The sequence below is a fragment of the Canis aureus genome, chromosome 1, assembly GCF_053574225.1.
Source record: "Canis aureus isolate CA01 chromosome 1, VMU_Caureus_v.1.0, whole genome shotgun sequence".
In the NCBI taxonomy this organism is placed as follows: Eukaryota; Metazoa; Chordata; class Mammalia; order Carnivora; family Canidae; genus Canis; species Canis aureus.
Window position 1 is genome coordinate 116,201,883 of NC_135611.1, and position 18,912 is coordinate 116,220,794.

At 35.7% G+C, this 18,912-nt stretch overlaps 1 protein-coding gene across 5 annotated transcripts in view; it reads right to left on the minus strand.

Annotated features, from left to right (window-relative positions):
* Positions 1-18,912, minus strand: part of ZNF420 (zinc finger protein 420) — a 52,968-nt gene that overhangs the window by 25,773 nt on the left and 8,283 nt on the right. For 2 of the 5 annotated variants that reach the window (XM_077898339.1, XM_077898394.1), the window contains exons 3-4: positions 9,887-9,975; positions 8,512-8,641 (exon numbers count right to left, since the gene is read on the minus strand). In XM_077898339.1, coding sequence (XP_077754465.1) covers positions 8,512-8,641; positions 9,887-9,895 — 139 coding nt within the window. In that variant the 5' untranslated portion in view covers positions 9,896-9,975. Of the gene's footprint in view, positions 1-725; positions 812-8,511; positions 8,662-9,886; positions 9,976-18,912 lie in introns of those variants that run through there. The other 3 variants (XM_077898450.1, XM_077898512.1, XM_077898579.1) reach the window with 3 other exon arrangements.

Consider the following 18,912-nt stretch of genomic DNA (forward strand, 5'->3'; position numbering starts at 1 on the left):
CACAATTATAAATATGTGAATGGTGCATCAGGTTTCCTGAAAAACACCTTAAAATACTGGGTAACATCTGACATACATTAAGAAGTATATCATGCTTAAAAAAAAAGTAAAGAGGATCCAACGGAGGCACAATTAAGTGAGAAACTAGAGGTAAACATGCCCTGAAGTCACAGCTATCCTCGTGACATTTGTTAGCTTTAATTGCCAAACGGTTTGTATCTATCTTAAAGGCCTGATATAATCCAAGAGACGAAGCTATGGACCCAGAAAATGTCAGCGATTAGCACGAACCTCTTCATAAAAACAGAACTAAAAAAGGCTTATAGTTCAAGGGGGGGAAAAAACCATGTGACCTCAAAGGAAATGACAAAAAAATACTTCAGTCTTTGCCTAGACTCTCAATGAAAAGGAAGAAAAAAATGACAATTCATCATCACACAGGAGCCCACCTGAATGTAAGAAGCTGCAGAATTAGACCTGTTCTCTACAATTGCTAAATGTTGAATGATATATACATGTATATAATATAAATGCTTGAAATATATGAAAATGTAAAATATAAAGTCAAAACCATGAGAAAAGAACTGAATAGAAGTAAAAAAAAAAATTGAAATCTACAGGAGGAAGAAAATATCAAAGTTCTAGAAATAAAACAACATAATCAATTATATAAAATCTTAAGAAAAAAATCTTAAAAGCAGCCAGAGAAAATACAGATTACTTACAAAAGGAACAATAATGAGACAGAAGGCAGACTTCTCAAGAGCACAATAGAAGCCAGAAGACAGTGGAATAATTTCTTCAGAGTGCTGAGAAAAAAATAATTGTCAGTATAGAATTCTATACCCAGTTAAGTCATCAGACAGGAATGAAAGTGAAACAACGGTTACTTTGCAACAACAAAAATAAAAACAGAGCATTTACTAACAATAGGACTTGCCTAATATATTTCATGACAAAATGATCTCAGTGGGAAAGTATAATGGAGGAGGAATAATGTGTAAATAAAAAGATAATCATGTGAATAAATCCACAAACACTGTCATCTTAAAACAAAAATAATGCCTATTTGGGGGTTTAAAAAGAAAACAGAATTTAAACATGCCAGATAACATAATAGATGGGAAAGATTAATCAAAGTTAAAGTAACCTAAGACCTTTCATCTATCCTTTATATTGTTCTGGGACGAAGGAGACATTAACTTTAGCCTTTGTTATGTATGTATTTGTAAAGTGACACAAACAATAATGATTAAAGGACCAAAACAGGCAGACATATTCCCAAAATATTTAAACTCACCAGTAATCACAGGTATGTAGTGTTGATAAAAGAATAGAAAGAGTACACACGGATGGTTTCCTCCTGATAAAAATTTTGACAATGAAATATACATTTGACATAGGAGATGTCAATATCTTATCTCTTTATAGAAACAATTCACTGTCACAATAGCTTCCAATTTATTTTGAGGTGGACACAATCCTTACTGTTTTTCAACTGGTTGGCCTTGAAATCCCAGGTGTGAGCCTGGGGCAAATAGTTTATTCAAGACTTCTGTCTTTCTGTGTTGTTAATTTTAGCCATTCTGACTGGTGTGAGGGGATATCTCATTGTAGCTTTGATTTTTATTTGATGATGAGTGATGTTGAGCATCTTTTCATGGGTTTATTACCCATCTGTATGTCTTCTTTGGAAAAATGTCTATTTGTATCTTCTGCCCATATCTTAACAGATTGATTTTTGGGTGTTGATTTTGATAAGTCCTTTAGATATTTTTGGATATTAACCCCTTATCAGATATGTCATTTGCAAATATCTTCTCCCATTTGTAGGTTGCTTTTTAGTTTTGTTGATTATTTCTTTCACTGTGTAGGTTTTTACTTTGATGAAGTACCAATAGCTTATGTTTTGCTTTTGTTTTCCTTGCTTCAGGGAGTTGCTACAGCTGATGTCAAAGAGATTATTGCCTATGTTCTCCTCTAGGATTTTGATGGTTTCCTGTCTCACATTTAAGTCTTTAGCTCATTTTGAATTTATTTTTGTGTATAATGTAAGAAAGTGGTCTAGTTTCATTCTTTTGCAATACGGCTGTCCAGTTTTCCCAACAACACGTGTTGGCAAGGATATGGGGAAAGGAGAATCCTTGTGCACTCTTGGTGAGAATGCAAACTGGTGCAGCCACTCTGGAAAAACCTATGGAAATTCCTCAAAAAGTTAAACAAAGAACTAGCCTATGATCCAGTAATTGCACTACTAGGTATTTACCCATAAGATACAGAAATGTTAATCAAAGGGAATACATGCACCTGATATTTACAGCAATGTTAGCAACAACAGCCAAATTATGGAAACAGCTCAATGTCCATCAACTGATGAATGGATAAAGATGTGGGGTGTGTGAGTATGTATATAGAATATTACTCTGCCATCAAATAGAATGAAATCTTGCCATTTGCAATGATGTGGAAGGAGCTAGAGTGTATTATGCTGAGAAAAGTCAGAGAAAGACAAATGCCATATGATTTCACTCATATGTGGAATTTAAGAAACAAATGAACCAAGAAACAGACACTTAACTATAGAGAACAAACTGACGGTTTCTGGAGGGGAGGTGGGAAGGGGGATAGGTTAAACAGGTGATGGGTATTAAGGAGGGCATTTCTTGTAATGACTCCCAGAGGTATATGTAGGTGATGAATCACTAAATTCTACATGTGAAACTAGTGTTGCACTGCATATTAACCGAAATTTAAATAAAAACTTGGGGAAAAAAACACTTCTGCAAAGCAGCATGCAAACAAATACTGAATGTGGATTGAATGAGTACCTTAATATGAATACATTTAATAATAAAATATTCAATTTTCATTAAATATGTATATTTTTCAAATATTGCAATTAATAAAAACTGCAGTTGCATTAACAGAAATACAGTATATGTGATAAAAAAATTAGAGTTAACCACTAAAGGCATATAAATAATATACATCTTCCAAATTAAACAAAGGGGAAATGGAGTTAAAAAAACAAAAACAAAAAGCTTTATTGATCTTGATTAAGGAAAGATAAAAAAGGAACACAGAAGAATAAAAGAATAAACAAAGTAAACATAAAATAGGGGAGAAATAAATCCAGGAATATTGGCAATAACAGTAACTGGAGTAAACCTTCAAATAAAAAAAATAAATTTTCAGATAATATATTGTAGTGCTTACCAAACATAGGTGAATATTTGAACAACTTAAAAAGCTTCAAAAAATAATTATTTGTGTCCTATACCCAGAGATTGTGATTTAATTGATCTGGAGTGTGGCCAGGGATCTGAAATATTTTAAAGAACCAGCTACGCATATAAATTTGGAAATCATTTCCACACTTTTTTCAAAGTGGTTATATCAATCGTCAGTGCCATCAGTAAAAAACAAACAGATCTGTTCAAATATAATTCACATACCAAGAGTATATTTTAAATACATTCACAGAACTGTGCAACAATCACCACAATTTAGTTTTATATTTTTATCATCTCAAAAAGAAACCTATGCCTATTAGTAGTCCTTTCCAATTTCCCTACTTTCATTCTCCAGTTCAACTTCATCTGCCACCCCAAATGCACTTGGCAACCACTAATTTACTTCTAGTCTCTACAGATCATCTATTGTAGACATTTCATATAAATGGAATCATGTAATATTATAGTCTTTGTATCTGGCTTCTTTCATGTAGCATGTTTTCAAGGTTGATCCCCAAAGTAGGCATGTATCAGTACTCCTTTTTTTATTGCTAAATAATATTCTATCTTAAAGATAAACTAAATTTTATTCATCCTTTCACCAGTTGATAAGCATTTGTTGACACATGGCTACTGTATTGCTGAATAACTGTAAAATTATACCAAATTTTATTCATTCATTCATCAGTCAACAGACATTTGGGTCATTTTTCACTTTCTGACTATTGTAAAAATGAGGTATATAGCTCTTCTGCCACCATAAGTTGTGAACACTTAATACTACCACTTAATTTTTGCCCCTCTAGGGTATCTGAAATAATTATCTCACTGTGGTTTAAGTGTGCATTTCCTTATTGCTAATGATGATGAGCAATTTTGCATGTCTATTGGCTATTTGTACTTTTTTTAAAACAACATAGTGATTTTTTTTTTACAGATTGTATTTATTCATTCATGAGAGACAGAGAGAGGCAAAGACATAGGCAGAGGGAGAAGCAGGCTTCTCGTGGGGTGCCCAATATGGGACTCAATCCCAGGAACCCAGGATCATACCCTGAGCCGAAGGCAGATCCTCAACCACTGAGCCACCAGGCGTCCCCAACATAGTATTAACCCCTTATCAGATACATCACTTGTAAATATCTTCTCCCATTCAGTAGGTTCTTTTTCATTTTGTTCATGTATTTCCTTTGATGTACAAAAGCTTTTTAATTTGATCTAGTCCCAATAGTTTATTTTTGCTTTTGTGTCCCTTGCCTAAGGAGACATATCCATAAATATGTTGGGAAGAGTGACATCCAAGAGACTACTGCTTATGTATTCTTTTAGTTTTATGATTTCAGGTCTCACATTTAGACCTTAATCCATTTTGAGTTTATTTTTGTGAGGGGTAAGAAAGTGCTGTAGTTTTTGTTCTTTTGCATGTACCTGTCGAGTTTATCTAGAACCATTTATTCAAGAGACTCAATTTTCCTCAACTGTATATTCTTGCCACCTTTGCTGTAGATTAATTGATGATATATGTGTGGGTTTATTTTTATTTTAAAGATTTTATTTATTTATTCACGAGAGAGACAGAGAAAGACAGAGAGAGAGGCAGAGACACAGGCAGAGGGAGAAGCAGCCTCCATGCAGGGAACCTGACATGGGACTCGATCCTGGGTCTCCAGGATCACACCCTGGGCTGAAGGCGGCGCTAAACCGCTGAGCCACCCAGGCTGCCCATATGTGTGGGTTTAATTCTGCAATCTATTACATTGATTTATGTGTCTATTTTGTGCCAGTACATACTCTTTTGTTAACTATAGTTTTGTAGTATAACTTGAAATCTGAAATTGGTATAATATCTCCAGTTTTGTTCTTTCTCGAGATTCTGTTGGCTTCTCAGGGACTTTTGTGGTTCCACACAAATTTTAGGATAATATTTGTTTTAGTTTTGTGAAAAATACTATTGGTATTTTGTTAGGTATTGCATTGAATCTGTGGTTTGCTTTGGGTAGTATGGACATTTTAATAATTATTAATTTTTCCAATCCATGAGCAGGGAATATCTTTCCATTTGTGTCATCCTGAACTTCTTTCATCAGTGTTTTATAGTTTTCAGAGTATAAGCTGTTCACCTCCTTGATTTATTATTTCCTTTTCTTTGAACTGCCTATGAATGTCTTTTACCCAATTTTTCAAAAAAATTATTTATCTTTTTCTTTATCTATAAATGCCTTTTATATCCATGGTAATTTCACTGTTGTCAATATGAACTGCAAATATCTGTACCCAACTCAAGGCCTGTGTTTTACTTTCTCTGTCGTTTTATAAAGAAAACAATTTTTATGCCCATTTATCAATTTATTAATGATTATTTTTAAGAAAGATTTAACCAGAACCTTTCAGAATGTCCTATCTGGTTCTCCTTCAAATCAGATCCCTTATGAAAATCTCTTATTGCTTATCATTTTTGTGACTTAGCTTATTTCTTAAATATTTCACCACCAACAATACATACATACATACATATATAGATATAGATATAGATATAGATATTTCACCAACATTTTACATTTAGATCTAATAATATCAATATCTGAAATCATTTGCCTGGTAATCTGTTGCTTCTTTAGATTATCTATTCCTCACCTATGACCTATTTCCTTGTGGGTTTGATGATCTTTGTTACCTCATCTTTTGTTGATCTTAAGTTTTGAGAATTCTAAAGCCTTCTTGCTTTCCTTCAGAGAGGATACGCATTTTCTTTGGCTAGAAGTGAGAGAGCACCACCTCAAAAAATAAAATTTGAACTCCTTTTCTGGAGTTGCTTAACTATATTTATTACTGTATCATTCACTCTTCTTTAATTATATTTTTCTGTTCCTCCTCCTAAGTAAATACCCACCCTAAAACCTTTATACTTACTACTCCATCTGCCTAGAATAGTGTTCCCCCATAGATCGGTCTAACTCATACCCTTACATCAGTCAAGTCATTGCTCAGATACTGCCTCCTTGGAGGGATTTTAAAAAATCTTCCTATCTACAGGCACTTGGATGGCTAAGTCGGATAAGCAACCAATTCTTGATTTTGGCTCAGGTCATGATCTCAGGGTTATGAAATTGAGCCCTGTGTCAGGGTCCACAATGGGTGTAGAGCCTGCTTAAGATTCTCTTTCTTCCCCTCTGTTTGTCCCTCCCCCCTGGCAGCTCATACTCTCCCAAAAAAAAATTTTTAAAGAAATTTACCTATCTAAAATAACCCACCCTTATTCACCAGTTAGTTCATTTGCCTACTCTCCTTTACCTTTATTCATATTCCTTATTACTACTTGCAACTGTCATATTTATTAAATAAATGTATGTATGTACATATATATGAATACAAATACACATATATTTTTACTTCCTTACTTACTTTTTATTTCTCCCATGAGAATGTAGCAGAATACAAACCTTATCTACATCATTTCTCCAATGCCTGCTACAGTTGTTGGCAAAGAATAGTCTCTCAGTAAATGTATTTTGAATGAATGAGCACATTTTAAAGAAGAGAGAAAATGATATAAGTCTAAATATTAAAAAAAAAAAATCTAGAAAGAAATTGACTCCCAAGTTTACATAAAAGGGTTATCACTGGAGAAAAGGAAGAGCCCCCCTTTGAACGTGGGAAGGACTATCCTAAAAGACCAAAAAGGAGAAGTAGTGATTAGGTGGGATTCCTTAGAGAGATTGTACTGAAAAGCCCTTGCTTTTCTTCTCAAATCAGAAGTCTTTTTTTCCACATGAAAGGAAAGTATACCAACCAATAACTTCATAAAACATTCAGAGGAATGGGCAAGAGACAGTTACATTTCAGGGACTTGAAGAGTCCAAAAAAATAAAGTGTACATTTAGGTTGGAAAATCATTTGTTAAAGTTTTAACTGACATAAAGAGTCTCATATCGATACAGAAAAAAAACAAAAACAAAAACAAAAACCAGGGCAGCCCCTGTGGTGCAGCAGTTTGGCGCTGCCTGCAGCCTGGGGTGTGATCCTGGAGACCCAGGATCGAGTCCCACATCGGGCTCCCTGCATGGAGCCTGCTTCTCCCTCTGCCTGTGTCTCTGCCTCTCTCTCTCTGTGTCTATGAATAAACAAATAAAATCTTAAAAAAAAAAATTCTAGAATTCCCCAACTGATGTCACATCCTCATTTGGAAATTGGGTTCAGAACACTTTTAAAGTGCCCATGGAATAAATACCAAGACAGGCTACATCCTACACCAAAAACTAAACCTCAACAAATTAAAAAAAAAAAAAAAAAAAAACAATAAACTTTCTTAGATAATCACATGTTCTTCCTGAGCTCTTTTTCAATAAAAGATGTTCTGGTGCATTCACTCAATGTAAAATACAAAGTTCTTAAAATGTAATATTCAATTACAAAACACATATAAGAGAATATATTCGTTGTAATGGATTATGTTGACCTGACTTGATCTACCTATTACTACATAAATAATATAAGCTCTTCTGTTGTCAGAAAAAGCATACATGGGATCCCTGGGTGGCGCAGCGGTTTGGCGCCTGCCTTTGGCCCAGGGTGTGATCCTGGAGACCCGGGATCAAATCCCACATCGGGCTCCAGGTGCATGGAGCCTGCTTCTCCCTCTGCCTGTGTCTCTGCCTCTCTCTCTCTGTCTGTGACTATCATAAATAAATAAGTAAAAAAAAAAAGCATACATATCTACATCTATTTTTTTTTTTTAATATTTTGAGCACCTTTAGCCAATCTAAATTGTAACAGTGGGGGAATCCCTGGGTGGCTCAGCGGTTCAGCACCTGCCTTTGGCCCAGGGCATGATCCTGGAGTCCCGGAATCGAGTCCCACATCAGGCTCCCTGTGTGAAGCCTGCTTCTCCCTCTGCCTCTCTCTCTCTCATGAATAAATACATAAATAAAATCTTTTAAAAAAATAAAATTAAAAATAAATAAATCGTAACAATGCATAGCCTGATTTTTCTGACAATATTGCAAGTGTCTCAGAATTCACATCTAGCTCCTTGATTATTAAGAAAGGAAGGAAGCCAGAAAGATAGATGATACTTGCAGAGTGGAGAAGACAAATGTGCTCTGAAATACCACTATTTCCAGTAATGTAAAACTGGAATAATGAGAGAATAATAAGAGAATAAGAATAAGAGAATTCTTTGAGAATAATAAGAGGCAATTTAGTTAATTACTTAAAAACAATCAGAGAAAGCAGCCATTCCAAAGGTAAATCCTGAAATACTAGGGGTACATTTTCTTACCTACTAGTGACACCAAGTTACTATAGTTCTCCAACATCACATCTCTATACAAATCCCTTTGAGCAGAGTCCAGGTATTCCCACTCTTCCTGAGAGAAGTCAATGGCAACATCCCTGAACATCACTGATCTCTGAAACAACAAATATAATACTAATTGTGGAAATAAAGAAAATATTTTTTTCAATGGAGGGGAGATGATGGGGAGCTCAGAGTGAACAGCAAAAAGCCATTGACATAAATGAGACACTATAAAATCAATGCTTCTGAAGTACCAACATGTTCCTTATTATTTCTGTTGCTGTAGATATTTCCTGCACATAGAACATCTCATTATACAGATACTCTGGAACTTAAAGAAGACACAATTAAAAGAAAAAGCATACAGAGGCAACCTGTACAATAAATACTCTATCATTCACTCTTTAATTATGCTTGTATCTTGTATATCATACATTCTCAATAAATGCAAATTTCTCTTATTCTCTAATAAGAAAAATAACAGGAAGTTTTTCCACAAAGTCTTATAAAATCTGTATAAAATTTGCATAAAATTAAAGAAATTATTGAAATCTCAGTTCATCATCATACCAGAATATTACATCATAAGCACTTTCCTCCTTATCAGTAATTTAATGCATATTTATAATAGGCTGCAAAATAGCCCCATATAATGAATATGCCTGACTTACTAAGTGTGCATATTCGAACATTTTGGTTACACAAAAATCTCATAAGCATTTCTCACTTTTGGGAGTTTATAATTTTCAGCAACTTTTGCATGTGAATGATGATTTTTCTTACTATTATTTATCACCTATAAATGTACCCTTCCCTTGTTCTAGGGAAAAGAAAAGATAATCTAAACTTATGCATACAGGATTAACTAATAATGTTGACTCTTAAAATTATCTGTATTATTGCTTTATGTCAATTATGGATTTCCAGGGAAGATCTCTGATCTCTCAATCTCTAATCATGCTCCTAATCAATCTTAAAAGCTCACAAAACATAAGCTCTTGCCAGGTAGGGAGACTGAATCCAGGCAAAAGTAATGATCTTGTCTAACCAGAAAACTTACATCTAAAGAAAAGTTCAATTTTCCCATATGTGGTGCAATTTAACAAACTTCCTTATCTTCTAAAATCAGGGAATCTGCTTTTGTCATATCTCCTAGTCAGAGATGCCCAAACTATTTTTGAGTAATTATGTAAATATAGGCTAGATGAAAAACACAAACTTAGGGATGGAATGCTGAGGAGCACATTCCTGAGTGGGGTCAGTTAGGAAGGAAATTTCAGAAATAAGGAAAGCAAACATACACATACTCTGTAAAAAAGTGACTTCTTAAAGAGAGCACCAAAAAACACCAATTTACCTGAGCCATGGTTTTTAGCGCTGCAAGAAATGATCCATCCTCCTCTGGATTCCTAGCTTAGAGAAGCACAGAGTCTCAAAAAGGCAGAGCTGGAGAGAAGAAAACAGAACCATGAGACCACGCTTTTTGCAAAGTTCCAAATAAGTAAATTAGAATTATCTTTCTTGCTCTCCTCTTCCTTTCTCTTGCTTCCATCACCAAAAGATACTAAATGGGAGACATACAAGTGGCAGTTATTACCCTGATCAAACTCAATGCTCTCTATATACAAAACGACAATATTTACAACAACTTCTCTACCATTTCTGAAATAAAATTTATAGATAATATGACACAATTATATACATTATGCCAAAAATAGAGATAATGATCGACTGTTATACAAATTAAAAGGCACGGGATCCCTGGGTGGCGCAGCGGTTTGGCGCCTGCCTTTGGCCCAGGGCGCGATCCTGGAGACCCGGGATCGAATCCCACGTCGGGCTCCCGGTGTATGGAGCCTGCTTCTCCCTCTGCCTATGTCTCTGCCTCTCTCTCTCTCTCTCTCTGTGACTATCATAAAAAAAAAAAAAAAAAAAATTAAAAGGCACAATTAAATGCTTACACTTATAACTACTTGAACAAATTCAGATTTATAAGATCATAATATTCAGCTAAGCATTTTTTTAAAGATTTTATTTATTTATTCATGAGAAACACAGAGAGAAGGAGGCAAAGACACAGGCAGAGGGGGAAGCAGGCTCCATGCAGGGAGGGAGCCCTGTGGGACTCGATCCCGGGACTCCAGGATCACGCCCGGGGCGGAAGGCAGGCGCTAAATCACTGAGCTACCCAGGGATCCCCGAGGTAAGCATTTTTTAAAGTACTGTTCAAAAAATTTTTAATTCCAGTATAGTTAATATACAGTGTTATATTAGTTTCAGGTGTACAATATATACTGATTAAACAATTCTATAGGGATGCCTGGATGGCTCAGCAGTTGAGCCTCTGCCTTCAGCTCAGGGCATGATCCCAGATTCTGGGATCAGTCCTACATCCGGCTCCCTGAGGGGAGCCTGCTCCTCCCTCTGCCTATGTCTCTGCCTTCTGTCTCTCATGAATAAATAAATTATTTAAAAAAAACCAATTCTATACATTACTCAGTGCTCATCATGGTAAGTGTACTCTTAATCCTCTTCCTCCCTTCTATTAACCAACAGTTTGTTTTCTATAGTTAAGAACCTGTTTCTTGGTTTGTCTTTTTTTTTTTTTTTTGGTTTGTCTCTTTTTTCATTCTTTGTTTCTTAAATTCCACATGAGTGAAATCATATGGCATTTGTCCTTCTCTAATTTCATTTAGCTTTATACTCTAAATCCATCCATGTTATTGTAAATGGCAGTATTTCATTTTTTTAAATGGCTGAGTAATATTCCATTATATATACCACCTCTTCTTTATCCATTCATCTATCAGGGGACACTTGGGCTGTTTCCATAATTTGGCCATTATTAATAATGCTGCAATTAACATAGGGGTGCATATATTTTGTCAAATTAGAGTTTTCATATTTTTGGGTAAATACCAATAGTGGAATTACTGGATTATATGGTAATATCTTGGCTATTCTAAATAATGCTGCTATAAATATAAGGGTATATGTATCCCTTTGAATTAGTGTATTGGTATCCTTTGGGTAAATACCCAGTTGTGCAATTGCTGGTTTGCAGGGTAGTTCTCTTTGTAACTTTTTAAGGAACCTCTATACTGTTTTCCACAGTGGCTGCACCAGTTTGCATTCCCACCAACAGTGCACAAGGGTTCCTTTTTCTCCACATCCTTGCCAACACTTGTCTCTTGCATTTCTTATTTTAGCTATCCTGACAAGTGTGAGTTGATCTCAGTGTGGTTTTGACTTGGAATTCCCTGATGATGAGTGATGCTGAGCATCTCTTCATGTGTCTGTTGCCATCTTTAAGTCCTCTTCAGAGGAATGTCTGTTCATGTCTTCAGATCATTTTTAAATCAGATTATTGTGGTTTTTTTGCTGAATTGTATAAATTCTTTATACATTTTGGATACTAACCCTTTATTGGATATGTCATTTGCAAATATCTTCTCATATTCAGCAGACTTTTAGTTTTGGTGTTTCCTTTGCTGTGCAAAAGCTTTTTATTTTGAAATAATCTCAATACTTTATTTTTGGTTTTGCTTCCCCCTGCCTCAGGAGACATATTCAAAATGGGCTGCTATGGCTGATGTCAGAGTAATTACTGTCTGTGCTACTTATTTATTTATTATTTTTTTTTTTAGTTTCAGGTATCACATTTAGGTTAGCTGATTTTTAAATTCTTGCATATTGTATAAGACAGTGGTCCAGTTTCATTCTTTTGTATGTGACTGTCCAGGTTTCCAAACATCATTTGTTAAAGAAACTATGTCCATTGCATATCCATGCCTCTTCTGTCAAAGACTAATTGACCATATAATCATGGGTTTATATCTGGGCTCTCTATTTTGTTCCACTGATCTGTTTTCCTGCCAGTACTGCACTATGTAGATTACTATAGGTTTGTGGTATATATTGAAATCCGGAATTGTGGTATCTCCAGCTCTGTTCTTTCTCAAGATTGCTTTGGCTAATGGAAGTCTTTGGTGGTTCCATATAAATTTGAGGATTATCTGCTCTAGTTCTGTGAAAAATGCTGTTGATATTTTGATAAGGATTCTATGAAAACTGTAGATTGGGGACACCTCAGTGGCTCAGTTGGTTGAGGGTCCAACTCTTGATTTTGGCTCAGGTCGATTTCAGGGTCCTGATATCAAGCCCCACATCACATACCATGCTCAGAGGGGAATCTGCTTGATGATTCTCTCTTCCTCTCCCTCTGCCCCACTGAGCTCACGCACTCTCTCTCAAAAAAATTTAAAAAAATCATCTTAAGAAAAGAATCCGTACATTGCTTTGGATGGTATGGACATTTTAATATTTGTTCTCACAATTTATGAGCATGAAGTATCTTTCCATTGTGTTGTCTTCAATTTCTTTCATCAATTTTAAAGTGTTCAGAGTACAGATCTATCACCTCCTTGGTCAAGTTTTCCTAGATCTTTTATTCTTTTTGTTGCAATTTTAAATGGGACTGTTTTCTTCTCTTTCTGCTGCTTCATTATTAGTGTGTCAAAATGCAACAGATTTCTGTATATTGATTTTGTATCCTGTGACTTAACTAAATTCATGTATCAGTTCTAGTAGTTTTTTGGTAGAGTCTTCCAGGTTTTTTACATATATATATATATGTTAAATAAATATATATCTGTATATATATATTTATATATAATGTCATCTGTAAAAAGTGAATGTCTTCATCCTTGCCAATCTGGATGTCCTTTATTTCTTTTTGTTGTCTGACTGCTGTGTCTAGGACTTGCAGTACTATGTTGAATAAAAATGGAGAGAGTGGACATCCTTGTTTTGTTCCTGATCTTAGGAGAAAAGCTCCCAGTTTTTGCCACTGAGTAGGATGTTAGGTGTGGCTTTTCCACATTTGGCCTTTATTATGTTAAGGATTGTTCCCTCTAAACCTACTTTGTTGAGGGTTTGTATCATGAATGGGTATTGTACTTTGTCACATGCTTTTTTCTGCATCTACTGAAATGATTATATGGTGTTTATTCTTGGTCATATTGATGTAATATAGGACATTGATTAATTTGTGAATACTGCAACCCTTGAATCCTGGGAATAAATCTCACTTGATCATGGTGAATGATTTTATAAATGTATCCAGTTTTCTAGTATTTTGTTAAAGAATTTTGCATGTATGTTCAACAGGGATATGAGCCAGTAGTTCTCTCTTTTTTTTTTTTAATGGTGCCTTTATCTGGTTTTGGTATCAGGGTAATGCTGGCCTCAGAGAATGAATTTGGAAGTTTTCCTTTCTCTTCTGTGTTTTGGAATAGTTTGAGAATAGGTATTAACTGTTCTTTAAATGTTTGGTATAATTTACCTATGAAGCCATCTGGTCCTGGACGTTTATTGGAATTTATTATTGATTCAATTTCATTGCTGGTAATCAGTCTATTCAAATTTTGTTTCTTCCTGATTCAGTTTTGGGAAGTTTTATGTTTTTAGGAATTTCTCAATTTCCTCTAGGCTGTCCAATTTGTTGGCATGTAATTTTTCATAATATTCTCTTGTAATTCTTTGTATTTCTGTGGTGTCAGTTATATCTCCTCCATTTCTGACTTCGTTTGGAGTCTTCTCATTTTTTTTTTCTTTTTGATGAGTCTAAAAGTTATTAGTTTTGTCGATCTTTTCAAAGAACCAGCTCCTGGTTTTGCTGATCTATTCCATTGTTTTTTTTTTTTTTTGTTTCTATTCCATTTATTTGTGCTCTAATCTTTAATATTTCCTTCCTTCTACTGGTTTGGGGTTTTTGTTGTTGTTGTTCTTCCTTTTCTAGCTGCATTAAGTGTAACTTTGGGTTTTTTTATTTAAGATTTTTTTGCATCTTGAGTTAGGCCTGTATTGCTATCAACTTCCCTCTTAGAACAGCTTTTGCTCCATCCCAAAGATTTTGGATCATTGTGTTTTCATTTTCATTTGTCCCCATGTGTTTTTTGATTTCCTCTTTGATTTCTTGCACGACACATTTGGGTTGTTCAGTAGCATGTTATCTAACTTACATGTATTTCTGGTCTTTCCAGATTTTTCCCTATGGTTGATACCTAGTTTAACAGCATTGTGGTTGGAAAAATCCCATGGTATGACTTCAGTCTTTTTAATTTGTTGAGACCTTTTTGGGGGGCCGAATATGTAATCTATTTCTGGAGAAAGTTCCTTGTGCATTTGAAAAGAATGTGTATTCTGTTGCTTTAGAATAGAGTGTTCTAAATATATCTGTAGATCTATCTGGTCCAACGTGTCTGTCAAAGCCACTGTTTCCTTGTTGATTTTCTTTGAGATGATCTATTGATTTAAGTGAAATGGTAAAACCTCCTATTACTGTATTACTATCAATTACCTCATTTTCCATTATGTTTGTTATTAGCTGCTTTATGTATTTGGGTGCCCCCATGTTTGTTGCAGAAGTATTTACAACTGGCACATATTCTTGTTGGATTGTTCCTTTTATCGTTAGTGTCCTTTGTCTCCTGTTACACTTTTTGTTGCTTTAACGTCTATTTTGTTCTGTGTATTACTATCCCAATGTTCTTTTCACTTCCATTTACATAACTGCTTTTCTACCCCTTCACTTTAAAATATATGCATATATTTTATTTATTTTAGAGACAGAGTGTGCACCTTCACAAGAGTGAGTGAGTAAAGGGAGAGGCAGAGGGGCGGAGTGGGAGAAGAGGGACTAGCAGACTCCACATTGAGCATGGAGACCAACACAGGCTCAATCCTACAACCCTGAGATCATGACCTGAGCCAAAACCAAGAGTCAGGATGCTCAAGCAACTGAACCAACCAGGTGCCCCTCTATCCCTTCACTTTCAATCTGCATGTGTCTTTAGGTCTGAAATGAGTCTCCTGTGAGCACATATAGATGGGTCTTGCTTTTTTATTCCTTCCATCACCCTATTCCTTTTGATTGCAGCATTTAGTACATGTACATTCAACGTAACTATTGATCAGTATGTCTTTATTGCCTTTTCATTACTTGTTTTATGGTTGTTTTCAAAGGTCTTTTCTGTTCCTTTCTTCTCGTGCTCTCTTCTCTCATTGTTGGCTTTCTTTAGTGATATGCTTGGATTCCTTCCTCTTTATTTTTGCATGTTTATTACTGGTTTTTGATTTTTGTAAACATTAGCTTTGTGTATAACATCTTCTGAATATAGTAGTCTATATTAAGTTGATGGTTGCTTAAGTTTGAACCCATTCTTTACTCCTTCCCCTCTCCCTGATTTAGGTATGTCATACTTTACATCCTTTTGGTTTTTAAAATTATTTATTTATTTATTTATTTATTTATTTATTTATTTATTTATTCATGAGAGATACAGAGAGAGAGAGGCAGAGACACAGGTAAAGGGAGAAGCAGGCTCCCTGCAAAGGGCCCGATGCAGGACTTGATCCCAGCACCCTGGGATCACGACCTGAGCCCAAAGCAGATGCTCAACCCCTGAGCTACCCAGGTGCCCTACATCCTTTTCTTTTGCGAATTCTTTAACTGATTTTACAGATACACTTATTTTTACTGTTTTTGCTCTTCCTATTTTCTTATTCCTACTTATAGTCTTTCCTTTCCATTCAAAGAGTCCCTTTAAAAAAATAAATAAATAAAGAGTCCCTTTTAACATTCCACATAGGGCTGGCTTAGTGGTCATGAATTTCTTTTGTCTGGGAAACTCTTTATCTCTTCTTCTATTGTGAACAATAGCTTTGCCAGACAGAATATTCTTGGCTGCAGGGTTTTCATTTAGGACTCAGTATATATCATGGCACTCTCTCTTTCTGCCTGCCCCACCCCCAATTCTTCACCCATTTTTAATAATTTTTATTTTTAAAAATATTTTATTTAAATTCAATTTGCCAACATAGCATAACGCCCAGTGCTCATCTCATCATGACAGCACTCCCTTCTTGCCTGCTAAATTTCTGCTGAAAAATCAGCTGATAGCCTTGTGAGTTGGACTGGGATATGTGGTTATCTTCCCTTCTCCTCCAGGCAGGAGTCACATTAGAGTGGTTGCTGGGCCATGTTGAGAATGCTTGCACACTGCCACACTTGTGGCACCACTTTAGATAAGCTCTAGCCTGGCATATTGGAGGAGCAGATCTGTAGGAGTATTCAGGTATAGGTTGCAGGGTGTTAGCAAAGTTTATAGCTGTGGGAAGAGACCCAGAGTAGAGGCCTGGCTGTAAGATGCAGAGCCGCAGAAGTATTCAGGGGCTAGGGCCACCATTAGCAAGTTATGTAGCAAATACTGGTATTGCACTGTTTCCTATAGGTATCTGTGTGTCTAGGCTAGGGGATGGGGAAAGAAAATGGTGCCTGCAAGCTCTTTTATTCTTAGAGATGTCTCCCAATGATCCCTACTCTTCCAGCACAAGCTCTGAGATCAGTAGACAAACCTCTCTCCCACATACCCCAGGTATTTTTCAAACTGCTACCTCTGTGCTGTATCTCCATGGGGCTGCTGTTTGTTGTGCTATCTCTTTAAGGGCAGGGACTTAGTTTTCTCTCACCCTTCCAACTCTCCCAGAGACACGCCTACTGATTTTTAAAGTTCCAGGTGTTACGCCCTGCTGTTTGCAAAGACTCATGAAATCCAGCCGCTCTCATTTTCAAAGCCAAATACCAAGGGGATTCATCTCCCCGTGTGGGCACCCATACATGGGATGCTCGGTGTAGGGATTTGTTTGTTTTCCCCCTACATGCCTGCAGTATCCCTCCTTCCTGCAGACAGTCCTATTGGTCCATTTAGCTCTCAACTGTATCCCTATCTGCCTACCCTCTTCAAATGTGGCCTGTTACATTTAGCTGTGGAGGGTCTGTTCTCTCAGTCTTCAGGTCATTTTTCTGGGTTATTTACACTGATGTGGGTATTATCTAGTTTGTGTCCATGGGATGAGATGAGCTTAGGGTCCTCATACTCTGGCATCTTACCCAGAAGTCTTCAAGTTAGTACTATTGATAACTTTTATTAACATTTGACATTTTGAAAGTCTATGTATGTGTATGTATATGTATGCATATATTTGTATGTGTGTGATGTGTTCATATATCTATAGACTCAATGAAATTTATTATCTACAAATGTAGGCTTCTACAAGTATGTGGTAGTGGTAAGGAAAATATCACAAGCAGTGTTGCCATCAGTGCTGTGACCTTTTTAAAAATGTCATAGTATTTCCAAATAAAACAAAGTAGAGTCTTTTCTCAATCATTCTCAAGCATTCCTGGAATATTTAGCTAATAGTAAAATCATGCAATAATAGTAACATAAACTCAGCAGTGTGTAAAATATCATGCAAAAATAATGCTTTATGTGAGAAGTTCTAGACCAAGATTATTATAAACACATTTTTTTTCCCAGCTATGGTCTGCATTTTGCAGGTCACAGAACAATTATCTGCTGTATACTGCAGAGTATCTAGATTAGAAGTTAGCAAACTACTGCCCACCAACAAACTGTTTTTGTAAATAAAGCTTTATTGGAACACATCTACACTCAACTGTTTATAAATTGTCTTTGGGGGCAGCCCCAGTGGCGCAGCGGTTTAGTGCTGCCTGCAGCCCGGGGCGTGATCCTGGAGACCCTGGATCAAGTCCCACGTCAGGCTCTCTGCATGGAGCCTGCTTCTCCCTCTGCCTGTGTCTCTGCCTCTCATTCTCTCTCTGTGTCTCTATGAATAAATAAATAAAATCTTTAAAAAAAATAAATAAATAAATAAATAAATAAATTGTCTTTGGCTACTTTCACACTCCAGTAGCAGAGTCAGATAACTGCAATAGAGACCATCTGGCCCAGAAATCTTAAAGTATTTACTACATATCTTTTTATAAAAAAGTCATCTACTCTATAACCCAGATCCATGGCTTCAGTCCTTCAAAAGCCAGAAGACTTCACCCTCAACTCAGTTATTTTAACATTCAAAAGCACACAGATATATTTCTAAAACATCCTCTAGGGAGAACCACTGCCCTTACAGTAATCAATGATACAGATATTCAATAAACATTTAATTAAAAATTCTACTTCTTCCAGATGCAGAAAGCTCAATAGATAATTGTGCTCATTTAACAACCAAAAATACTTCAGATAAGATTTTTAAAAATCATAGTTTCTTTTAAATTCATCACAGAGCTAAAGACACTGGGAAATTTAAATAAACTAACTGTAAAATGTGCCAAACACTTATTTAGAGATATTTGGGGAGCTCCTGTCCACAGCAGGGATTAAAATAAATTGTCATTACCTTTCTGGTAAATAGTCCAACTACTCCCATTAAAAGACAATGTCATATGCTAAATACTTTGCATTCACTGAGGCAGATCTTATTACCTTAAGTTCTTAGAAACCACTGTGCTACATA